The 26,183-nt window shown below is 52.2% G+C and overlaps 1 protein-coding gene across 2 annotated transcripts in view; it reads right to left on the bottom strand.

Moving 5' to 3' along the window:
- Nucleotides 1-12,534: 12,534 nt before the first annotated feature.
- Nucleotides 12,535-26,183, bottom strand: part of RAMP1 (receptor activity modifying protein 1) — a 40,609-nt gene continuing 26,960 nt past the window's right edge. For both annotated transcript variants that reach the window (XM_065930808.1, XM_065930815.1), the window contains one exon: nucleotides 12,535-13,144. In XM_065930808.1, coding sequence (XP_065786880.1) covers nucleotides 12,889-13,144 — 256 coding nt within the window. In that variant the 3' untranslated portion in view covers nucleotides 12,535-12,888. The remainder of the gene's footprint in view (nucleotides 13,145-26,183) is intronic.

The following is a 26,183-nucleotide window of genomic DNA, read 5'->3' as shown; positions in this document are numbered from 1 at the left end:
GTAGGTGCTGGGAGGTAGGGGGTGGGAGAATCTTGCTACTTGCACACAGTGGACTGCCCCATCCTTCCCACCCATCTCTCCCCGCCCCCAAGCACGCGTGCGCGCGGGCACACACACACACACACACACACACACACACACACACACACACACACATTGTCCAGCCCCTTCCTTGCTTCAGGTGTGGGGTGCACCTGCAACCACAGAGGCCCCCCTGCCGTGCACCCCAGGAGAGCCTTAAGAGACACGACAACAAAATGTCACGTAGCGTCCTAGGTGGGATCTTGACTATAAAGAGGACTTAGAGGGAAACCAAGGAGATGTGAATGAAGTATAAACTTTAGTTAATAATGATTTGTATCCATACTGGCCGCGAGGTCTGTGTTCTTCAAGTTGCAGCCGTATATTTGGAGCCTGGAGCTGTTCTGGAGCTGTCTTGGAGCTGTTCTGGAGTTGTCCTGGAGCTGTGGAGGCCTGGGGCCCTGGTGTGCCTCCTCATCCCTCCCAAGGAGCCCACGGTGGCTTCCGGGACCCAGGCTGCTGGGCCATCACAGGCTGAGCTCCAAGTGCAGCTTCAAGGGAACTCTTAGAACAAAGATTCCATCACGCATGGACTGGGTCTCAGCAACCATGAGGTGAGCTAGCGTGATGTGACGTCCCACCCAGTGGGCTTGACTTCCCCAGCAAAGAAGGGAATGTTTGGAAAACCTCTCCATCAGTTTTCTCAGCGCCTCTCTCAGACCTTTGATATTTAAGTCATCCTCTTGAACCGCCTCCACACTCATTTTTGCATGGTTTGTAAATTGCTGCGTCAGATATTTCCATTTAATAATCTACAGGGACGCTGACTCACAGAGAATGGTGGGAGAGGGCCAGCCACTGTTTCTGTCTTTTTCTAAATAAATGTTTTTACTTCAAGATAGATTTAAATTTACAGAACAGATGCAAAGAGAATGCAGAGTTCCCACACAGCCCGCACCATCAGCCCTAGTTTTAACATCTTACATCAGTATGGTACCTTTGTTAGAATCAATGAGCCAGTATGGATACACATCACCATTAAGTAAAGTTTACTCTTTATTCGGATTTCCTCGGTTTTCCTCTAAGTTCGTTTGTATAATTTTTTTAGATTCCGTATATAAGAGATGTGTGTGTGTTAGTCTCTCAGGCATGTCCGACTCTTTGCAACCCCCTGGACGATACAGTTCATGGGATTCTCCAGGTCAGAATACTGGAGTGGGTAGCCTTTCCCTTCTCCAGGGCATCTTCCCAACCCAGGAAGTGAACCCAGGTCTCCCGCATCGCAGGCAGATGCTTTACCAGCTGAGCCACGAGGGAAGCCCTTTGGAAAGTGTGTACACACTCCAGTTGGGCAAGCAGAGTGCTATTGTGGCGTGTAATCCATAAATGGGTAAAGCGCCTGGGCAGTGATTTGCCCCAGAAGTCTCCTGTGGGCAGTACTGCACAAGAGGCTGGCCACGAGGGAACCAGACACGGACAACACCAACAACAGTACATGTGAATGCAGACTCCACTAGATGCTGAGGAGTGGGTGATGCAAGTGTTCGAAATGGATCTAGCAATATTCACAGAAAGCTTGCCTCCTCTTGCCCCGCAAATTCTATTTCTAAACATTTGTTTTAAGGACTAGAATAAGGACATGCACATCAGAACACTGCTTATAAATATGTATAAACAAAACAGACAACACCCCTGCCTGTAGAAACTTATAACTGTATAGTCATTTTGTTGAATAACGCCTTAAACACTGAAACCTTCATTTACAAAACAGTATGGGCCCATTTTTTTTCCCCCTTTGGTTTATCTATCATTCATGTGCTCAGTCACATCTGACTCTTTGTGGCCCCATGAAATATAGCCCTCCAGGCTCCTTTTTTCATGGACTTCTCCAGGCAAGAACACTGGAGTGGGTTGCCAGTTCCTTCTCCTGGGGATCTTTGGACCTTGGGGACTGAAATTGCGTCTCCTGCATTGGCAGGTGGGCTTTTTACCACTAGTGCCACCTGGGAAACCTACCATCCATGGATCTAAGTACAAATTGAAGTTTGGACGATTATATGCAAAACCTGTGTTAAAATTACCTGAGTGGTAAGAATAAAGACCTTCTATTTTTCTTTTTTTTTTTACATATTGTAGAAAATGTGCAGATTACTTCCCTAACAAAAGTGATTTATTACTGGCACGACAATGTGAAATAGAGGGATATTGCTAAACTGTTAAACACCTGACAGTACAGGACTGGCTGATGAAGTCGCGATTCACTGATACTAATTCAGTTCAGTTCAGTCGCTCAGCTGTGTCCGACTCTTTGCAACCCCATGGACTGCACCACGCCAGGCCTCCCTGTCCATCATCAACTCCCGGACCTTGCTCAAACTCATGTCCATTGAGTCGGAGATGCCATGCAGTCATCTCATCCTCTGTCGTCCCCTTCTCCCCCCACTCTCAAGAGTCTTCTCCAACACCACAATTCAAAATTTGATTCTTCGGTGCTCAGCTTTCTTCATAGTCCAACTCTCACATCCACACACAGCTACTGGAAAAACTATAGCTTTAACTAGATGGACCTTTGTTGGCAAAGTAATGTCTCTGCTTTTTAATATGCTGTCTATGTTAGTCATAGCTTTACTTCCAAGGAGCAAGCGTCTTGTAGTTTCATGACTGCAATCACCATCTGCAGTGATTTTGGAGCCTAAAAAAATAAAGTCTGTTTCCATTGTTTCCCCATCTATTTGCCATGAAGTGATGGGACCAGATGCTATGATCTTAGTTTTCTGAATGTTGAGTTTTAAGCCAACTTTTCCACTCTCCTCTTTCACTTTCATCAAGAGGCTCTTTAGTTCTTCTCTTTCTGCCATAAGGGTGGTGTCTGTTACTAATTACTGTTACTAATTACAGTGAGTCAATTGGATATGGATTTTTTGAGAGCTGACCATTTGCTGGGTACTGTTTTAAATACTAGGAAGTTCTTTAGCTGTTCTTTACTGTACATATGACTGAACCTTTAGTTAAAAAAGAAAGGGACTGCAATAAGGGAGAAAAAGTAAGCAGGCGTCCTGGGCAGATGCAAGGCGCTCTGACTCAGAGGACGGGTCACTTCCGGGCTTGCCCCCACTCTCCCCTGCCGCGCGGCTTCCGACTCGCTAGCGCCTCTAGTGGTGGGCTGAACACTCGCGGCAGCGTTTCTTACCTTGTCGGTTAAACCAGGCAACCGCCAGCCGGGCATGGCCTCAACTGCAACCATTGTCTTTCCAGGCCCTGGCCCTCCAGCTAGCCACGTCAGGACCCAGCCAGTGGCAGCGAGGTGTCCTCCAGGCCGATGAATGGGTAGGAAAGGCGCCGGGCACAGGCCGCAGTTAGGTGGAGCTGATCCAGCCTGTCTCTCCTGATCTGTTAGATCATTTTCAGGCTGTGCGTGACCTTCTGCAGGGCCAGGACTTGAAAACTGGAAAGCAGTTATCTTCTTAAAGTCACAAGGAAGGAAACAATGAATTATGGAAGCCCTCCATCCAAACCCAACAGAAATTCACTGTTTTTTTGGTACCAGTTTTTTTGGGAAAAAATTGCTTTAATTGAAAATTGAGGATTGAGAAGAAAGAAGGGTGATAGAAAGGACTTGGGTTTGGATGGGGGCTGGGAGGCCTAATAGGATGTGGGGGCTGAGTGAGGCAGCAAGGGGTAGGGGCTGTGGGAGGGCCCGTGGGAGGGGGCGCTGTCTGCCTGGCCCCTGCCTGCTGGGGCTACAGAAACATTCCTCCCTCGGACATTCTGCCTTACGTTCCCAAAATTTAAGGACAGTTTGCTCTGGTTGAGGGGCCAAGCAGTCATCCTTTCTGGGGGCACAGGCGTCTGAGAGGCAGGGAGACTTACAAAGAGGTGGCGTGGGAGAACCAAGAGGCCTCCCAGTCTGTTCCTCCAGGCAAGACGTAGCGCCTTCCTCCAAGCTGCTGGGCTATGGAGAGCCAGGGCACCTCGTGGGCTGCAGAGGCCTGGATGGGGCTCCCCACGTTGGTCTCCACCCCGTGGCTTCCCAAAAGGATCAATCTGAGGCTGCTGTGTGTGGGGGGGGCACGCCCAAGGGCAGAGGTGGCCCGGGAGGGCTTGGGGACGCAGGGGTATGAGTCCTGCAGAAGGGGGCCCACCTGGAGGTGCACACACCCAGTAGTGACCCATGCCTCCTTGCCCTCACCCTCCCGGAGCCCCCAGTTCCTGACTGGTCTCCCTCCTCCTGAACCAAGGGAGGCGGCACATGTGATAGAACTGGGTGTCTGGGAGCCAGAAGGCCCCCGACTTCAGACCCTGGGTTCAGCAGCCACACTCAGGGAAGCTGGCCATGTGCTGGCGTCTCTTTGTGCCTCAGTCCCCTTATCTGCAAACTGGACCCCGCGTCTGGGGCTGATGAGGCTAGGAGAGCAGAGGTGAGTTGAGTGAGCATCCCGAACAGCGGCTGGACACACGTTCGGTGCTTCCCCGGGCCTGGCCTGCTGCGGGTGGCTGGCTGGCATCTCTCGCCCTCACCCTCAGGAAGCAGGCCCAGGCTGCCCTTGCCCTCCCTCCTTCCCTCCCCTCACAGCAGGCTGATTCTGCCGGCATCTCTTTAATATTCTCTAACAGTCTTCCTCTTCTCCCTGCTCTCCTGATGCGTGACCCAGTTAGCTCAAGAAAAATATCTGTACTTTTCCCTCCTCTCTCCTTAACCCTTCATTTCTTTGTTCTGTTTCTAGGCCCCAAGAAAGGGAAAAAAAAAAAGAAAAAAAAAAAGAGAAGAAACATGATTGTGCAGGAACACCAGCAGAAGGCAAGAAGGGAAGTATCTATTTTTCAAGAAATGAGACAAGATGAAAAGTCTATGTTGCCAAGCTGCCAATGCCCTTGAATGCAGCAGCTCTGGATACCTCTTAGGAATCCCACCACGACCCTCCCCTGCCCCTGCAGCCTTGCTCTCCCCGAGCATGAATGTGATGCATCTTAAAGCAGGTTTTTATTAGATCTTGTGATGTTTCTGTAGCAATTGCCTTGCTACAACGCTCTTTCCTCCAAATTTTCATGGTGAATTACAGCGCTTTCTTTCCATCACAGCTTAAACTGGTTGCTGTGGCCCGCTGGGAAAGCCAACCACCATCTACTGGCAGTTCAGTGGTTGGGGAAGGTGGCCTCTTGTGAAACCTGAGCCGTGTGCCACTTGCTGCAGTTCATGTGTTGAAGTCCTGGTCCCCAGTTCTTCAGAATGTGGCTAAATTTGGAGACGGGGTCTTGAAAGAGGTAATAAAGTGACATGAGGCCATTGGGGTGGGTCCCAACCCCACACAACTGGTGTCATAAGGAGAGGAGATTAGGACACGGTTATGCACAGAGGGACAGCCACGTGAAGATGACCATCTACAAGCCAAGGAGGGTGGCCTCACGGAAACCAACCCCATGACGCCTTGACCTTGGATTTCCAGCTTCCAGGACTGGGAGAAAATACCCTTGTGCTGTTTAAGCTGCCCAGGCCGTGGTGCAGTCTTATGGGAGCCCCAGCAGACTAATACGGCTCTGTTCTGCATCGAATGCGGTGGACCCCAGCAGTGCGGGGGGAGTCCCTAATGTCACCCCTTGAACTGTCATCATCATCATGATGCTTGTCCCTTCCACACACCTCCCGCCCTCCATGCGCTGGGGCCGGAACCACCCAAGAGACAGAAATGGAGCCCAGGACGTGGGTTCAGGCACACCCGCAGCCCTCGGCGCCCAGATCCTCCATGAAGGTGCAGCACCATGGCCAAGTTAAAGAGTACGTGGGAGGCGTAGGACTCAGGGCCGAGGACTGTCTACACGACTCCCCTAAGTACCTAGAGCCGTCCATTTACAGGTGGGGAAACTGAGGCCCAGAGGGGCCGAGCACCCTGCCACACTGGTTTTACTGCACAGAGCTGGGATTCAACCCCATCACAGGCAGTTTGGTGCCATCGCCTCTATGCTGTGCGTGCTAAGTCGCTTCTGGCGCGTCTGACTCTTTGCGACGCTATGAACCGCAGCCCGCCAGGCTCCTCTCTCCATGGGATTCTCCAGGTGAGGACTGGAGCGGGTTGCCATTTCCTCCTCCAGGGAACCTTCCCAACCCAGTAATCCAACCCATTAGCAGGCGGGTTCTTTACCACTAGGGCCACCTGGGAAGCCGTTTTCTTTTCCAACATGGACTGTTTGTGGCAAGTAGAGGGTGCCAGGATGAGTGTGAGTAGCCTCCTGGTGTGACCTCGGGCAGCCTGGATGGACACTGGGACGCGGCTGCCTTTGTGATGATGGTTCACTGACCTGCAGAGACGTTCCCCCCCACCTGCCTCCTGCCCCCACTCAGAGAACAGTCAGGGAGCAGACCATCTGGCCTCCTGCGAGTAAGTGTGTCTGCTGGGAAGGGGATTCATCTAGGGGGCGGCCATCCACAGCCCAGGGGTTGTGGCTAGGGTGGGTGAGTGGGGGATGCTTTTAAGGTTGTACAGCAAAATGTTCCTCAGGTTGCCATCAACCTGCTGTCCTTTCTCCCTGTCCCACCTTTAGAGACCCGAGTCTAAAGGCAGGGAAGCCCCCAGGGAACTCGGCTCAGGCGGTAAAGAACCTGCCTGCGATGCTGGAGACCTGGGTCGATCCCTGGACCAGGAAGATCCCCTGGAGAAGGGATTGGCTACCCACTCCAGTATCCAACACACCTGTCTCTTTGAGGTTTTATGGACATCATCATGTGATCTACATACAATGGGCTTTCCAGGTGGCTCAGTGGTAAAGAATCCACCTACCAGTGCAGGAGATGCAGGAGAGGTGGGCTCGACCCCTGGGTGGGCGAGATCTCCTGGAGAAGGAAATGGCAGCCAGCTCCAGTCCTCTTGCCTGGAGAATCCCATGGACGGAGGAGCCTGGTGGTCTACAGTGCACGGGGTTGCCAAGAGGAGGACGCGACTGACATAAAAGACAGGCAACCTCCCAGCCCCTCTCAGCATGGTCCCGTGAAGAAGAAACCAGAGTCAGATCCAAGTTCACCTCCAAAAATAGCCTTGAAAAGTACCACAGATCTTTCCTAAAGTTATTCTGCAAGGAACCAAAGAGCAGTTATGCTCATAAAAGAGACAAAAGTGGCTTAAAACCTTTTTCCTCTCTCAAAGGCCCCCAGCCACAGCCTACCTCCACCTCCCCCCACAAACATGTGGGTCCTCTGGCCAGGAGCCTGCTCTCTGGTGCTTAAACACAGTCCTTTGATCATCTTTTCCAAGCACAGAAACTGGTCAGAGAGTGAAGAAGCCGCTCAGAGCCACACAGCTTGGACAGAGGTCCAAACAGACCCCAACAAGCTGGAGTCTGGCCCTGAGACTCCCAAACCACAGCTCTGAACAGACTCCCATCCCGGTGCCTGCAGCCTGAGGCTCTTCTTATAAGAAGAGAAGACACAAAGACACACAGAGAAGGTCGTGAAACTGGCGGGCCGAGCTGGGGGACACTGAGGGATGCCCACGATGACCAGAGGCCAGAAGGAGTCTCCCCTGGAGCCCTCAGTGAGACTGTGGTCCTGACAAGACCTTGGCCCTCAGACCTCTAGCCTCCAGAAAACTGTGAGGGAACACATTCCGTTGTGTTAAGCCACCTGGCTCAGGGAAATGTGCTAAAGACAGGCCTAGGAAATGACGGTTGTCACTGGGTGCCCACGAGGGATGGGGTTTAGGACCCCTGCACACACCCAGAACTGCAGAGGCTCGGACTTGGTCCTCCATATCCGAGGATGCAGAAGGGCCAGCCAAAATAAGAAAGTCATTTGTTTTTGCTTACATGATTATTTATAAGACAACCTCAAACTAATAATGCAGAAATTCCATTTTGGTTTTTCAGTTCTCACTAAGCACCTTATTTGCCGGTTTTGGGTTCTTTGCCCTCTGCCCTGTGATCTGCAAACACTTGACCATGAACCTGGACTAGATGAAAAGCCCCCTGGTGAGGGCAAAGTCTGGCCTCTATTCCAGTCAAGACCAGTGAGCTGATGAGGAAGAGAACCCTGAAAGCGCTCTGGTTCCCCCTAAACCTTCACAGCAGAGCTGTGTCACCAGCAGGAAAGTTCTAGTCAGGTGCACATGGACCCAAAGGTACTTACAAACACCCATTCCAAAGTCAAACCTAAACGTTTAGAAAGTACCCACATAGCCAAAGTGTGCAAACCAACCTGCATGTCCATCGAGAGATGAAGGGATAAAGTGTGGTTTATCCACACAGTGGAGTGTTACTCAGCCTTAAAAGGGAAGCAGTCCTGCTATCTGTGACAGGATGGATGAACCTTGAGGGCATTATGCTAAATGAGATAAGCCAGCCACAGAAAGGCAAATACTGCAGAACGCTATTTACTATGTCACTCAGTTATAAGAATGAAATCATAGCATCTGCAGCAACGTGAATGGACCTAGAGATGATCACACTAAGTCAGACAAAGACAAACACCATGTAATATCACTTATGTGTGGAATCTAAAACAAATGATATAAATGAACTTATTTACAAAACAGACTCACAGACATAGAAAACAATGTTTTGGTTACCAAAGGACAAAGAGGGGGGAGAGATAAATTAGGAGTTTGGGGTTAGTGGGTACAAACTACTATATATAAAGTAAGTTAACAAGATCCTGCTACATAGCAAAGGGAACTATATTCAATATCTTATAATAACCTATAATGGGAAAGAATCTGAAAATAATGTATATACATATTTATAACTGAATCACTTTGTTGTACACCAGAAACTAACACCACAGTTGTAAATCAACTACGCTTCAATTAAAACAAATTTGTCTCTAAAGTCAAAACCAAATTTCTGTGTACTTTAAGACATATTAGGGACTTCCCTGGCAGGCCAGTGGTTCAATGCAGGGGACGCTGTAAATGCAGGGGACGCAGTTCAATCCCTGGTCAGAGAACTAAGACCCTACATGCCACATAGCACCACCAAAAGATAAAAAACCAAACAAAAACAAAATCACTTTTAATAAACCTGAAAAATACTTAAAAGTTATCACTCTTCCATCGTTGTTGTTCAGTCACCAAGTTGTGTCCAACTCTTCACGACCCTGTGGACTGCAGCACACTAGGCTTCCCTGTCCTTTACTGTCTCCCGGAGTTTGCTCAGATTCACGTCCATTGAGTTGGTGGTGTTGCCATCTAACCATCCCATCCTCTGCCGCCCTCTCCCATCAGCCCGGATAATTTTAAAGTAATGACCGTGTTTAGTGTTCACACCGTCTGTGCTTTGAGGGGATGGTTCCTGAGGATGTTTTCTCCCAAACCATCACCAGAAGCGGGGCTGCCCTGGGCCCACTGACGGCTCTGGGACCCACCGGGGCTTTACCTCGAGGCCACACTTCACAGGGTTGCTCCCAAGACAGGAGGCGGGTGGGTCAAGGCAGGCCTGCTCCCCGGGACTCCAGGACACAGACATCGGTGCAGAGAGCCCTGTGGCTTTGCCGACCCTTCTTAGGTTATGTGGCATCTGGGACCTTCCCCAGCTCCTAAGTGCCGCCCTGACAGACAACCGCCTCACGGGGAATCCAGTCTGGGTGTCTCAGAAAGCCGGGGCTAAGACATTCTACTTAATCACTGCCTCACCCTTCCAGGAGGACCCCACCACCCTCCCCACTTTATGGAGGAGGAGTTGGAGGCACAGAGCCCCGGTTGGTGGGGACAGCGAGGAGGCTATCCTGAGGCTGAACTTGGCCTTCTCTGTCAGGGTTAATGTGATTATTTTTCACAGGCCATGATGACAGGAAATACACTTTCAAAGGTTTAAAAATAGATCCACAGTCGTTTCTCCAGAACACGTGACATTCTGACAACGAAATTAGGTGACAGCTTTCAGATTAGACCTTTCAGAGGCAAGTGCTTGGAAAACCCATTCTTCTAATCGAGCCATCCTCTGACCTGTAGTGACCAGTTCCCCGCAGTCGTTTTCTCCTAAGGGAAAATGGTCCTCAGGGGCTGCATAGGGCAATGTGAGGGACAAGTGGCCTGCCGTCCTGCAAAGGTTCCTTCCCTTGGTCAAAGCTGGAAGTCTTATTAATCGGCTGGCCGTCAGTGGTGCAGAAGTGAGCAGCCAGTTAAGGATGAGGCCTGTCCACCAAGTGGGCCCCTCTCCACACCCCTACCGGCCACCTGCCACCCCAGCACCACCCCATCACCCACTCCACCCCACCCCAGACTTCACACCTCACATCCCACACACCTCACACCTCCCCCATCTCCCACTGCAGCCCACCCCACACCTCACACCCCACACCACACCTCACACCTCCCCCATCTCCCACTGCACCCCACCCCACACCTCACACCCCACCCCACACCTCACACCACACACCACACCTCACATTTCCCCCCATCTCCCACTCCACCCCACCCCAGACCTCACATCTCACACCCCACACACCTCACATCTCCCCCCATCTCCCACTGCACCCCACCCCACACCTCACACCCCACACCACACCTCACACCTCCCCCATCTCCCACTGCAGCCCACCCCACACCTCAAACCCCACCCCACACCTCACACCCACACCACACCTCACACCTCCCATCTCCCACTGCACCCCACCCCACACCTCACACCCCACACCACACCTCATACCTCCCCCCATCTCCCACTGCACCCCACCCCACACCTCAAACCCCACCCCACACCTCACACCCACACCACACCTCACACCTCCCATCTCCCACTGCACCCCACCCCACACCTCACACCCCACACCACACCTCACACCTCCCCCCATCTCCCACTGCACCCCACCCCAGACCCCATACCTCACACCCCACACACCTCACACCTCCCCCATCTCCCACTGCACCCCACCCCAGACCTCAAACCCCATACCACACCTCACACCTCCCCCATCTCCCACTGCACCCCACCCCACACCTCACACCCCACACTACACCTCACACCTCCCCCATCTCCCACTGCAGCCCACCCCACACCTCACACCCCACACCACACCTCACACCTCCCCCCATCTCCCACTGCACCCCACCCCACACCTCACACCCCACACCACACCTCACACCTCCCCCATCTCCCACTGCACCCCACCCCAGACCTCAAACCCCATACCACACCTCACACCTCCCCCATCTCCCACTGCACCCCACCCCACACCTCACACCCCACACTACACCTCACACCTCCCCCATCTCCCACTGCAGCCCACCCCACACCTCACACCCCACACCACACCTCACACCTCCCCCCATCTCCCACTGCACCCCACCCCACACCTCAAACCCCACCCCACACCTCACACCCACACCACACCTCACACCTCCCATCTCCCACTGCACCCCACCCCACACCTCACACCCCACACCACACCTCACACCTCCCCCCATCTCCCACTGCACCCCACCCCAGACCCCATACCTCACACCCCACACACCTCACACCTCCCCCATCTCCCACTGCACCCCACCCCAGACTTCAAACCCCATACCACACCTCACACCTCCCCCATCTCCCACTGCACCCCACCCCACACCTCACACCCCACACTACACCTCACACCTCCCCCATCTCCCACTGCAGCCCACCCCAGACCCCATACCTCACACCCCACACACCTCACACCTCCCCCATCTCCCACTGCACCCCACCCCACACCTCACACCCCACACCACACCTCCCCCCATCTCCCACTGCACCCCACCCCACACCTCACACCCCACACCCCTCAGGCTAGCAAAGCACGCGGGGACAGGTGGGGCCTGTCCTTGAGGTCACCACAGCCCCAAAGCTGCCTCAGGAAGGCTCCCCGGGCCAGGGGGGCTCCCTCGGGGAGGGGCGCGCGCTCTCTGGAGCCGCCCTCCCGAGCCCCGCCCCCCTGCTCCGGGCCATCCTCCCCCCCACCCCGTCTCTGGCGCCTTCGCTGGACACCAGTGTCAGCCTCCGGCACCTAGTCCTCCCCGGGGCCGGGACTGTGGACGTGAGAGCCCAGAGGCCGTGGCCTTGGCCCCGTGCCTGGGCGGCTGTCCCGCTGGGCAGAGGGCCGTGGGCCTGAGAGGGTGCAGTTCCTGGGCTGGAGGCCCTGCGGCCGGCTGGGGGCTGTGGGGACCCCGGGGGAGCGGGCTGGGCTCTGGGGACATCTGGGAGGGATGGCGCAGGGCGCTCGCTTTGGGTTTCCAGAAACTTCTAGAAGAGCGGCAGTAAGCAGCAGCCTGGGAAGCACGTGCTGCTGCAGCCTGAGGGGAGCAGAGGACATGGCCGCTGAAAGCCTGGGGCCAGAAGGGACCTGGAGGCTGGCGCCATCCTCGGGGAGGGGCCTCTGAACACCCAGCAGACCCGGCCCCTCGGGGTGGATCCCAGCTCCCTGAGATCGGGTGTGTGGGGGCGGGCAGGGGTCACCCTCCCCCACTAGGTCCCTGTGAGGGCCCCTCCTGTCAGAGAAAGTCCAGAGGGGCCGGAGTGTCTGCCCGCTCCACTCCCGCTGGTCCACATCCAGAAAGAAGGACGCTGCTGGGATTCAAGGACGTCTTTTAATCACAAATATGTCTCCACAGTCTGGCCACAGGCAGGAAGCGAGTGCGGTGGGGGTTATTGGGAGACAGCTCAGACTGTCCCCAGCAAGACCAACAGCTGCGTCCGCTCCCTCCCGGCAGCTGGGCTGCCCTTCCCAGGCCAACGCCTATGCTTGACCACTCTGGCTGGCATCCCAGGGTGAGCTCTTCTCGGTAGAAGAGGGGATTGGGGGGTCTGCTCTGCCGTTGGGGCTCCAGAAGCCTTGGTCAGGCTGGGCCTCCATGCCTGCCCCCCCACCTGCTCTGCAGCTTCTGTGATCGGGGAGCCCTCCCCCCACCCCCCCACACAGACCCCGGCCTACACGATGCCCTCCGGGCGCTTGCTCCTCCAGACCACCAGCACCGTCACGAGCAGGGTCACCAGGATGGGGACCACGATGAAGGGGCAGAGGACGCTGCTGGGTGGGTCCTGCAAGGCCCTGCCTGAGACGGGGCAGTTTCTGAAGTAGTGCTGGTGGACGGCGAGGAAGAACTTGTCCACCTCCGCGTTTGGCCAGAAGCAGTCCAGGTTTTGCGCCACATGCCTGGTGCAGTTGGAGAGCTCCTTGTAGCTCCTGCAGGTGGAAAAGCAGGTCGTCAGGTCCTGAGGGGCAGAGGACCCAGGTGGGGACTCAAGCCGGGGCTCTCCAACCCACTCCCAACGTGGTGAGCTCCACCGAAGCCCAGGCCCTGAGGCGGTGACTCTGGTTCTAGAGGCAAGGGTCCTGGAAGGCTCCTGGGGGTGGGGGGAGTGGGGGGAGGGGTGGGAAGCGTGTGGTCAGACCACAGGAGGCAAGCTGGAGCTAAGGGATTCTAGGAGCTACGATGTCACACCAAGGGCAGACTAGAAGGTGGACCAGCTAAGCATCTTTAGAAGTCTGGAAAAACGAGCTTCAGCCCTTTGAGCGCCTTGCCGTCTCCACCACCCGTGCAGACCACCCCAGCCTGGAAGCTCCCCCAGCGGTACACAGGACTTGTCGTGAGGCCTCCCGCCCTACCTTCACCCCAACCCCTCATCTTCCCACTCTCTCTGGAATTGAGCCACAGCACTGTCATCCTTCACTCTAGTAGGTTATGCATTCTTTTTGCTTATTGAGTGTAAACACCATGAGGACAGGGATGTTGTCGGTCTGGTCACCTCTGTAATCCCAGTGCCTGAAAGAGTCCCTGGCACACGCCAAGAACTGATACATTTTGTTCTAAATAATGCTAAAATATTAATAACATAAAATTTACCATTTCAACCCTTTTTAACTGTATAGTCCAGTGGTATTAAGTATAGTGGCATTGTTGTGCAACCGTCAGCACCATCCATCTCCAGAAGTATTTGATTCCCAAACAGAAAATCTGTCTCCATTAAACACTCACGCCTGTCTTCCCTCTAGTCTCTGGCAACTCCTGCCTTCTATCTCTGTGAAATCTGATGACTCCAGTTAGCTCACATAAGTAGGCTCATACACTCTTTGTCCTTTTGTGATTGACTTATTTTACTGAACAGAATGTCCTTGAGATTCACCTATGTTGTTGCACATGACAGAGTTCTGTTCCTTTTTAAGGCTGAATAATATACTGCTTGTGCATACTTTATTTTGTTTATCTTCTCATTGATGGGTATTTGGGTTGCTTCTATGTTTTAAATGTTGTGACAAGTGCTGCTACTTTGAATATGGGAGTTCATGTAGTTCAATTACCTATTCAAGTCTCTGCTTTCAGAAGAGCTGAAAAATTCAGCTCTTTCAGCTGCATAATCAGAAGCCAGAAATTGCTGGATCATATTATAAGTTTGTGTTTAATTTTTTGAGTCAATTTTTTTTTTTAATAAATGAAGATTCAATGTTGGGGAAATGAAAATGTAGTTTCCAGAAGGTATCACTTCTGCTTCTGCTTAGGATGGAAAAAGCAAAACAGAGTGCTGATTCCTCTTGAATGACAACCAACAAAGCTGAAGAAACTACAGAGTCATAGATGTTCTTGACTTTATCAGAGAGCTGAGACTGCAAGTCAGCAATGTAACTTGGGTTTCAGGGAAGAGCCAGGCGGTGTGAGGAGGATGCAGCTGCTATAGCAGCTGCATAATAATGAGCTGCCCAGGGTTCAGTGTGGGCTGGGGGGAGGGGGCTCAGTCTGGAACTCCTGGGGCCCCAGGTGCACGGTGGTTCCGTGACTTTTTGCTCTTTCCCATGAGGCTCTAGGGGGAGCTCGTGAGAAAGGTTAGGGGCAGGCACAAACACCACACACTTCCCAAACCCTTCTCACAGAAACAGCAACACTGCCTTGGGCCCCTGGAGGATGAGAAACGCTGATCCCAATGAACAGATTCTGCTGCTTTGAACATGGGAGCGCATTTACCTATTCGTCTCTGTGACTGCAGCTAAACAGGACTGAAGCCCTCCCAGACCCTTATCTCCAGGAAGCAAAGCCTTGAGCTGCCGACTGTCAGCCCCAGGGCACAAGACAACACACCATGGCGGGGAGAAGGATGGGAGAAACTCTTTTCCCTTGGGAGAACAGCAGGAAACCATCCTGGACCTGAGAATCTGCATGATACCACACCACTGGAAGAGGGACAGGAATCTCCCACCCAAGCCCCCACAGATACAGGGCAGAGTCTGGCTGCCACCGGGAGGAGGCCGGCGGCATACAGCTTTTCTGAACTGAGACTGGACCAGAACAAAGGAACCCCTCTACCTCTCTCCCAAAACAAATCTGGCATAGAATAACAAGCAACAGTACTCTGCCGAAGGGAGCGGGAGGGGGACCTACCCTGTGGCACAGGTGTGCAGGCTGGGACAGAACACAGAGAGAAATTCTCTAGCCCCACCCTGAGCACAAGGCAATGGGAACCCATTGCCAGAGTTCTTCAAAGTCTATCGAGCTCTGAAGGAAACCACAGCAACAATAAATCCCAAACCCAGCTCAGCTCCTCACAAGATCAACTTGAATCCCATAATAACAGCCTGACACAAGAGGCTTAACAATTTCCAGATGTAAATACTATTTGTCTCAATCTCTTCCCTTCTACACATGCAAGTTCAGCATCCAGTAAAACATTAGGACTCACTGTCAAAACATAAAACAATCAATAGAATCTGACCCAGAGATGACCCAGATTTAGTAATTATCATACAGGGATTTGAAAATATTAACATGGTAAAGGGTCTAGTTGAGAAGGTAGACAATATGCACCAACAGAGAATTTCAGCAGAGACAGAAAAGTAAGAAAGTCAAAGAGAAATGCTGGGGGAGGGAACCCCACAGTATCAGAGAGTCCATCTTCGATGAGGTCATCATCAGACTTGGCATCTGAGGAAAGAACTAGTGAACTTGAAGATGGGTCAATAGAAATTACCCAAGCTGAAACAAAAAGAAAAACATAGAGCATCTAACAGTTGTGATAAATTAAGAGCACTGTCAATGATGTCATCTCCAACTTGTAACTGGAGTTCCAAAAGGAGAAGGGACGGGGCAGAAGAAATATTTAAGAGATAACGGCTGAAAACTTTCCAAAAATAATGAGATGAAAAACCATAAATCCAAGAAGGTCAGACCACCCCCCCCCCCAAATGGAATAAAAAAGCAAACCAACAGCAGCAACAGTCGCCTAGATATTAAAGTCAAACTGCTGAAGACCAACGGTGAAGAAAAAAATCCAAGAAAAAATCTTGGAGTCATTCAGGAAAAAAAGACATCTACAGAGGAATGTGTGGTGTGAACTGCAGCAGACCTCTTCCTGGGACTATGCAAGCCAAAAGACAATGGGTGGCATTTTTCAACTACTAGGTGGGGATGGGGGGAGGGGTAGAGGGAAGGGCCACAAACCCCTGTCTGCCCAGAATCCTTTACTCAGCAAAAATATCTTTGAGATATGAGCTTGCAATAAACACCTTTTCAGAAAAAAGCTTATAGATTTCATGGTCAGCAGACCTGTGCTACAAGAAATGTTAAAGTTCTTCAGTCAAAAGAATATAACAGAAGGAACTCTGGACCCACACAAAGAAATGAAGAGCTGGACCCACACAAAGAAATGAAGAGTTCCTCCCACTAAAATGAAGATTTACAAAATGTGCTTTTCCTTATTTTAGGCCAGGAAATGAGTACACAGAGCAGAAGCCATAACTCAACATTGAGGAGACACTCAGGCATGTATTGAAAAACCAAAGGGAAAAGGTTGGGGTCCCTCCAGCACCCAAGCACCCGTCTACCACAGCTCCTATCATATGGTCTCTCAATCACTAGGTCACTGTTTTTTCTGGACTGCTTACCCTTTGGGGCATGACCCCACATGCACACAAGGCCTCCCTCAGTCCACATGACCATCTAAATGGATGGAGAGAGTGGGCAGAAGAAGTGGAGGGTGTGCAGGAGCCATGCCCACAGGGGTGTGTGGTTTTTCTAAGAGAACAAGGACTCATGTTCCAAGTAGAAAATGGAAGTGGAAAAAGTCACAGGAAGTTAGGACAGACTGGGTCTCATTGTGAAAAAATGAATTAGTACATGTCTGAAGCCTGGTACAAGGTAAGTGAAAGTGCGTCAGGGATCATGAAAAACCAAAGACTTTGAGCTTGTGGTTGGCCAACTACAGGGCTGCATGTTACAAACCCTGGTTTGAATGGTTGTCTTCTTACCCACCTCAGACCCATCAGATTGACGGGTAGTTTTAGGTGTGGTACAGACAGTGACACAGTCAGTCCTAAATGTTGTCCCCTATGCTCTGCCTGAGGAATAGAGCTGGGATGTCCCTTGAAGGAGGCATTGCCAGAATGGGAAGAGCCCCTGACCCAGGAAACTGTGACATCAGGGACCACAGACCGGGCACACGTTGAGGCTGAGCCAGTGGTGGGCCCTTCTGGGGCCAAGCACTTTCTCCTTGAAATATCCTTCCAGTTTGCAAAGCCAACCCCCCACACCCGTCTAAAAATATCCCTCATGCGGAGTCCACTGCCCACTTCATCCTGTTTATTTATACAGAAGTGACAGCTGAAACTCTCAATAAATATTGTGAGCTCTGTCAGCAAGGATGTGATACAAGAATTCCCTCCAGAGTACAGACATTCTTCTGTTCAAAAGAACACTGTACCGACTGAAGGGGCCAAAATAATCATGAGGAAATATTCTTGCTTTAACCCTCTACTTTCAGTTCTCATGTAATGGAATCATTTTCCTTTTTTGGCCAGGACTTTCTATTCTGGGCCCCCACGTGAACTTTGCTTGGAATGTTCCTGAACACTGTGGTGGGAGTTTCCAGTATGTCTGGGTCCCACCAAGTCAAGGCTCCTGGCACTGCACTTGATGATTATTTACTTGTTGACAAGAAGGTGCCCACCACTGCCCACAGAGGGACTTGTCTGCTCTGGGGACACCCACCATCATCAGGACTGACTGGTCCCGACTGTGGAGTATCAGTATGGGCCCTGGTGCCCCGCAGAATTGGGTTCGAATCCAGCTCCACCTCTTAGGCTGAGTGATCCCGGGGCCTCATCTCTCCCATCCAAGCCTTATTGTGGTTGTTCAGTTGCTAAGTCATATCCGACTCTTTACAACCCCGTGGACTGCAGCACGCCAGGCCTCCCTGTCCTTCACCATCTCCCGGAGCTTGCTCAAACTCATGTCCATTGAGTAGGTGGTGCCATCCAACCATCTCATCCTCTGTGGTCCCCTTCTCCTCCTGCCCTCAATCTTTCCCAGCATCAGGGTCTTTTCCAATGAATCAGATCTTCACATCAGGTGGCCAAAGTATTGGAGCTTCAGCTTCAGCATCAGTCCTTCCAATGAATATTCAGGGTTGATTTCCTTTAGGATTGAGTGGTTTCATCTCCTTGTAGTCCAAGGGACTCTTATGAGCCTTCTTCAGCCTTGGTCATCCAAGCCTTGGTCTCCTTATAATCAGTGAAGAGACAGGTCCTGACCTGACAGGGTTACTGGGCAGATCAAGTTAAATGAAGTCAAGGACCTGATGGACAGCAGGTGCCCAGTAAGTGGAGGACTTCCGGACAACTGGTGTGTGGTCCCTGAAGGGGACATTTCTTGTTCTATAAACTCGAGTAAATGTTGACCAGGCGGTGTGTGTCCAAGTTTTCAGAGTATCTGAGGAGGAACCACTAGTGTGGTTCACTTTCTCTGGACCAGCATAGGATTCCATCTCCCCAGGACAGTTCACAGCCTGGTGGCTTTCGGCGGCTTTAAATACCTGCTGGCTGTCGGGGAGGTGGCACCACCAGGCGCTCGGGCAGCTGGGGCACGTGAAGGAGGCTGGGCCCATCTGAGGCCGGCCTGGGGGGCCTGTCTAAATGCTAAACTGACATGGTGTTGTTGTTCGGTCACCAAGTCCTGTCCGACTCTTTGCCACCCCGTGGACTGCAGCACGCCTGCCTTCCCTGTCCATCACTCTCTCCCAGAGTTCGCTCAAATTCGCACCTATCGAGTTGGTAATGCCATCCCACTGTCTTATCCTCTGTTGTCCCCTTCTCCTCTTGCTCAGTCTTTCCCAGCATCAGGGTTTTTTTTTTTCCCTCAGACTGATGTGGGGGGTGGTTAGATAGATAGGGAGGTGTGTGGGTGAGTCCAAGATACAAATAGTTCTAGAAATACAAATGGTTAACAAGCATCTGAAAAAAAAAGTTTAACCTCACTTCTAAGGAAGAAAGAAGCAAACATCCAAACAGAATCCATTTTCAGAATGAGAATATGCAATGCTGGTGAAGGTACAGTGACATGAAGCAGGTGTTTGTATCTTTACTAGTAGAAGATAAACTAGTAACAGTTTTCTGAAAAGCTATTTGGCAATTATGTCTGGAGAATTTCAAAATCATGGATACCCTTTGAGTCAGGAGTTCTATTTCTGGGAATTTTCCTAAATTAATAACATGAAATGTAGACCAAAGTCATGTAAGAAGATGTCCCCAGCAGATTTATAATTATGAAAAAGAGCAAACAATAGGGCAGTGACTAAAATCGCTTACAAGAGCCTCTGCTATGTAGCTATAAAAATGATATTCAGGAAGAAAATATTTATAAATGTTGAACAGAAGAAGCCGTTGAGACCAAGATACAGACAGTGTGGTTTCAGCAGAAAGTGGTCCATGCAGGAGGGGAAGACCCCAGAACGTTAAGAGTTGTCACCACTAGAGGTGGTGGACTTTTATTCTCCTATCTCTGCTTTTAGAAGGATTTTCCCACGTTTTCTCTACAAGCACATGTTATTTTTATGATTGTATTTTTTACAAGGCCTGTAGAAAGCTGGACGCTCAAGCGTCCTGCATTTGTAGCCGCGGGGAGCACGTCTCCTTAGCCTTTGGCACAGGGAACACTCTGAATCCCAAGCAGCTGGGAGGACTGCGTGCCAGCCGGGAGCAGGCTGGCGGGGAGTCGGGGGTGCGGGCACCCTCAGCCCCCCTGCCCGGCGAGGGGCACCTTGCTGGGGACATGGCCGCTCCACGTCTGCCACCCACCAGACTCAGAGGGGCTGCGGTGGCCCCGGGCTCCTCCCGAATCCTGCAGACCCCGCCCTGTCCGGCAGGCCCGCAGCCTGCGGCCTTCCTTCCGTCCACCCGCCTAACCTCTGCCCCACTTGGGTGGGGTCAGTCCCGGCCCGGGGACCACCTTGGGGACGCCCCCTTTCCCAGCCTCTGCTTCCAGCACGGGGGTTCTCCCCTCCCTGCCCCCTCCCAGGCCGCTCCGCGGTGGGCAGGAGCTCCGGGACACCCCTCCTCCCTCCGGGGGGTGGGCAGCTCTGCTCCAGGCTGTAGTCGGGGTGGGGGGCGGACCCCTCGGAGAGACACAAGGCGGAGGCAGTTCCGGGGCGCGGCCGGCCACTGGGCCCTCGGCTCCTCTTGGGTTCCACGCGGATGCTGCAGGGATGAGCAAACCAGTCTCCGAGGGGCGTCCGGACCTGAGGGCTGGGAGGGCCCCGAGGGCAGGACCCCCTTTGGCATCCATCCCCCCGCCGGCTCCGCGCCCCGCGGCGCCCAAGGACCCCCTGCTCCCTGGACCCTCCTTGCCGGAAGGACGAGGCCACCAGATGGCGCCCCCTCCTGGGGACTGCCTCTCCTGGGTCCCTCCTCCCCTCTCTTCCCCAGAGACCCCCTCCCTCGCAGTCAGCACCCCCACCCCGCCCTGTCCCTCGGGGCTCTCTGTCTTCTCGCTCCATCAGCGGCCTGGTTTGTTGGCCCGCCCGGCCGCCGGCCCTCCCCGCCCAGTGAGGGCCCTCTGCGCTCCGTCGCGCTCTATCACTCCTCTGTCGGGCCCTGTGGGCTGCAACCTCCGACACCCCTGACATCCTCACCCCCATCTGAAGCCTTGGTCCTGTGCACAGCGGGCTGTCCACGTACCTCACTCTCGGGGTGCCCCCAGCCTAGCCCCATCGCTCATGCCTGGCTGGCTGGGAAGCCTTGCCTTCTCTGAGTTGCCTTGGATTCCCCCCCCATTTCCAGGGGTACCCTCCCCTCCTGCAGCCCTGTCACTGTGACCAGGTTTCATTTCTCTGCACTGATCGTGGGCCAGGGGCATGGGCATCTCTGTGCCTCTTCTCCTCCCCCTACTCAGCTTAGCAGTTCAGTCAGTTCGGTTCAGTCGCTCAGTCCTGTCCGACTCTTTGCGACCCCATGGACTGCAGCACGCCAGGCTCCCTTGTCCATCACCAACTCCCAGAGTTTACTCAAACTCATGTCCATCGAGTCAGTGATGCCATCCAACCATCTCATCCTCTGTCATCCCCTTCTCCTTCTGCCTTCGATCTTTCCCAGCATCAGGGTCTTTTCCAATGAGTCAGTTCTTCGCATCAGGTGACCAAAGTGTTGTAGTTTCAGCTTCAGCATCAGTCCTTCCAATGAATATTCAGGACTCATTTCCATTAGGATGGACTGGTTGGATCTCCTTGCAGTCCAAGGGCAGCCATCAACTCCCTCCTCCACTTTCCTCTCTTCTGTAGCCTGGGCTCTGTCCACCATGGGCTCTTGGGGCCACAGCCCTGGCCTCTGTGCTCTCCAGTCTCAGCCCACTGCCCACACCAGGTCGCCCTTGCTTCATACGTTCAATGCTCCGGCCCCCCCCTCCACCCCATACCTGCACTGCATTCAAAAGCGCTCAAGCAGCCCATACCTCTCCACTCTCACTGTCCCCCTCCCTCTCCCTGGCCACCTGCCTGGCTGGTGTTCCTGCCTCAGGACCTTTGCACATGCTGCACTTTCTACATGGAAGACCGTTCACCCAGTCGTCACAAGGCTAGCATCTGCATGTCCCTCAGATGTCACTTCCTCAAACAGGCCTTTTTTCTGATGCTTCAACTCGTTAGGATCCCCAGCAAAGTAGGGTTTTCCTTCACAGCTGTGTCCTTCTTTGTATCTGAACTTTTAACTCGGGATTGTTCACTCACTGTTGGTCTCGGTGACTAGACAGCAAACACCACAATGGCAGGGTGAGTGTAGGCAGAAACAAAGCCCCACTCATCCTGTTCACAGCAGTCATCTCAAAGGCAAGAGAAACAAAAGCAGAAGGAAGAGAAAGAGGCAGCGCTGGCTGGAGACGTAGGAGGGTGGCAAGGGTGATGGAACACAATCCAGCACAGAAGACGGTAACCTGGTAACCCGGTAACCTGGTAACGCGGTAACCTGGTAACCAGGAAGAGAGGGGCGTTCACACCAAGAAGGGCGTTGTCACAGGTCCACAGGGTCCACACAGCCTACTGCTGTGAGTAATCATGACAAACTCTTCTTGTGGGGGGCTGTAACACACCTCTTCAGGTCCAGGGAATAGTAACTAGTATAAAAATGAAAAATAAGTTTAATAAACCTGATTTCAGTGACTACATGAGGAAGTTTCTATCCTGCAAAGAATCAACAACCTTTTTAAAAGTCCCAGGATCCTATTTAGGCCGCAAAGGAAAACCTGATACATTCTTGAAGGGCAGATTTTAAGTCTTTGACTACAATATTAGCTCAGATGGTAAAGCGTCTGCCTACAATGTGGGAGACCCGGGTTTGATCCCTGGGTTGGGAAGATCCCCTGGAGAAGGAAATGGCAACTCACTCCAATATTCTTGCCTGGAAAATCCCATGAACTGAGGAGCCTGGTAGGCTACAGTCTGTGGGGTCGCAAAGAGTCGGACATGACTGAGCAACCTCACTTCACTTCACAATATCAGAAACTAGAAATTAGTAAGAAAAGGATAAAATTTTTTAAAAAATGAACCCCAGGAAATGAAAGATCACTCTTATATAATTTCAGGGTCAAATGGGGTTTAAAAATTCAATTATAGGTTGTTAAGAAAAAATAATGGCAACATTGCATGTAAAAATTAATGAAATCAAGGCAAAACTTAATTTTGAGAAAAATCTACAGTTGTAGTTTATCTTATTATTACTAAAAATAAATGAAAATAAATGAAGTAAGAATCCAAATCAAGACATTTAAATAAAGAACCACAAAATAGATCTCTCCAAAGGGCAAATAATTTAAATGCATTACTAATTATTGAAAACTAATATTTATTGATATTTTTAAAAAACATAAAAATGAATAAATAAATTCAGCAGTTGATTCTTTAGAAAAATAGCTACAATGAAATGATCACATTTCTGGATAATCCAGAAAAAAAGCAGAGAAAACACCAACATACAAAACCACAGATAAAAGATTAGAAAAAGTATAAGAGACTGACATGCAAAACATGTATGTTAAAAGTTGGAAAGTCTTTGATGAACGGGAATGCTCTGGGGGAAACTACAAATGATGAGATCTTGACTTATAATGTAGAAAATTTGAGAGGAAAAAATTGCTAAAGAATTACTTTCACAAAAAGTACTAGACTCAGGCAGTTCTTTCAGATTCTTAAGGTCACAGAAAAAGATGTCAAGCGTCTCAGTTCTTTGAAAAAGTTAACAAAACCCTGATCCCAAACCTCTTACGATGGCCCGCCCACGTGCCTCGGAACAGGCAGGCTCATGCAACAGATGTTCACTTTCACTTATAAATAGACACAGATGTCCTTTTTCAAACACTAGCAATTTTAAGCTAGCTGTATAGAATAAAGTGGGTTTATTTCAGGAAGGCTTCAGTGCTATTACTATAAAGTCATACTTCAACTTGTCAAAGGAAAGCAGCAATCGTTTTGATACATGTTGCAAAGGAGTTTGATAAAACTGAACATTCATTTCTGATTTAAAAAAAAAAAAAGCCCAACTTTGTAAAGCACAAAGAAGTTCTTTCTAATGTGATTAAAAAAAAATCTCTCAAACGAATAGCAAACATCACATTTGCTACTGAGGCACTTTCATCACTGTTAGGAACCTGTTTGTGTTTTAGGTGGCCAGGTCTGTCTTCCCCCTGGTGGTTTCCACCTTTGCTCCCACCCAAGGTTTCCTAGTCACTGCAGGACCCTTCCAAAATTGGGAGGGGCTGACAGCTCAGCAGGCCACTTCCTCTGGTGGCAGAAAGCCATGGGCTGGCCCTTCCTACATCAGGCTCCAGGCTCGGAGCCAGTGTGCCAGGCCAGCTCATCTCTGCAAAGGGCCTCCGACCACAGACAGGAGGGGCTGAGTGGCCCTCGGGGGGATAACCAAGCCCACCTGGGGGACTGTTCCCCGGACCCACGGTGCCTGGAGGCTGCATAGGACGGGGCATCTTTTGCTTTTCTTGATGCTGCAGGGAGCATATAAGGAAGTCCTGTTAATGGCTGGATTGAAAACATTTCACTTCAAACCCTGGAGTCACCGGCAAACATGTGCTGGGCCGGTGGGACCTGAGCCAGCAGTGTACCTGGGCTCACCTGGATCCCAAGGACTTGCTATGGGGGTGGGGGGCAGGTGGATACCAAACTGCGAAGCCCTCCCTAAACTAGGGAGATTAGAGAGATTCCACCCAGCTGGAAAAATCCCCCGCGACCAAGTGATAGGAGTCTTCATGCATTTCTGCCGGCCTAGGGCTGACCCACAGGACACCTCGCCAGGAACGCTTTGCAGTCAGCATGACCACGGCGTGCAGATGCACTCCTGCAGATGTCTCCTAGGTTCCCACGACAGTGGGTCTCTGTCTGCTGTAGAACAGGGACTCCTGACGTCTGGGCAAACCCGTCTTCCCTGGGAGCACTGGGAACCGCGAACTCCATGTCTGTCCAGGAATGACACACGCTAGGAGGTGCCCCCTAATACTCCTGGGTCAATAAATAAACAAAACAATGCGACAGGCTTCATACCAAGCCTGAATAGCAGGTCAATGCCATCTCCCGTTTTCACGAGACCAGCTCCCTGGCTAAACGGTACCTTCCAGACCACCGGCATTCGCTGAGCGAGGCAGACAAATGCCATTCTTCTCGGAAAATGAATGATACAAATAAAGCAGAGAAAAAAGCACCTTGGAAGGGGGGCTGTTTAAGGTAAGAGGAAGAAAAGGGGAAACAGGCCGGTGTTTTCTCTGTCCCTCAGGAGACACCCCCCAGCCCATCTGGAGCTTCCATCAGCTAGACAGCAGAGGAAGTCAGGTGGTTGGGGGGACTGTGAGACCCCCACCCTCTTGGACAAGCCCTCTCTGGCCCCATTCTCACCGTCCCCTCCCACCCCAGGGCCTCTGGCTTCAGCTCCTCTGTCTTTTGCACTTTCAGTCTCTCTTCTCCGGGCTGGAAGCCAGCCTGACTCTCCCACCCCTGAGACATTCCACCAAGGCAAATGCCAGCAGTGTTCTGGGGTCCATGGAGCTTGGGGGACACTGCACAGAGGGGCGCCCCACTCAGTACAGACAGGCGCTGAGTTGCCAGGATTCCCTCCGGCCTGCCCTCCTAGAGACTCTTGTCTTGCAGACACAGGGAAGGGGGACTTTTGGGAATTTCTGAGCCTGTTTCCTCTCATGCGGTCATGTTTCTGGCTGCCTCTCAGGACCCACGTAGAAATGACCTGCTCCGTGACCCTCAGGCCAGATTTTGCATCTCCTGTTCTGGAGAAAGTGGTTCTCCCAGCCCCGGTCCACAGCAGGGACAGGGACCCCTTCGTCCGATGCCCCCAGTCCCATCCCCAGTTGCCTGCAGACATTTCTGTCTCCAGCTCAGTGCTTTGGGGGTACGCCCCTAAGGGCGGCCTCCGGGCCCTGGGCCCGCTGTGTCTCCCCAATCCCTGCAGGTGCTGCAGCCGCTCATGTGCTGTCTGTCGGCCCGGGGTGTGACCTCGGGTTCCCTGCTCTACCCCGGGCCCAGCACAGGGCACACCTTGCCCCTGTGGACAAAGCTGACGTGTCTGTGACTCCAGGAGCCACTCAGAGCCCTTGTTCCCTGAGCCTGGGCTGGGAGGGAGGGGCTACTGGGGGGTCACCGTCCCTTCCTGCCTGGGCTGTCCAGGACCCCAGTGTGGACACATGAGTCCTGAGGACAGCTGGGGTTCCCACCTGGATAGGGGGTCTGCAGCAGAGAGTCCCAGGGCCCCGGTGCACGCACCTCTCAGAAGCACAGGCCGTAGTCTCTGCCCTCAGAGCTGTCAGTGTACCACTCAGACCCCGCAAGCTGGAGGCACGCCTTGGGGAAGGACAGGGGACACCCTGAGCTGAACTTCACTCGGCATCCAGACCGGTCGGGGCTGCCTGGAAGCAAGGTGTGCAGCCATGTGGGGGCCGGGCTGTGGGGGGGTGCTGGGTGAG

The sequence above is a fragment of the Muntiacus reevesi genome, chromosome 1, assembly GCF_963930625.1.
Source record: "Muntiacus reevesi chromosome 1, mMunRee1.1, whole genome shotgun sequence".
Classification (NCBI taxonomy): domain Eukaryota; kingdom Metazoa; phylum Chordata; class Mammalia; order Artiodactyla; family Cervidae; genus Muntiacus; species Muntiacus reevesi.
The sequence above is the reverse complement of the archived record's forward strand: the minus strand, read 5'-3'. Positions and strand labels throughout refer to the sequence as shown.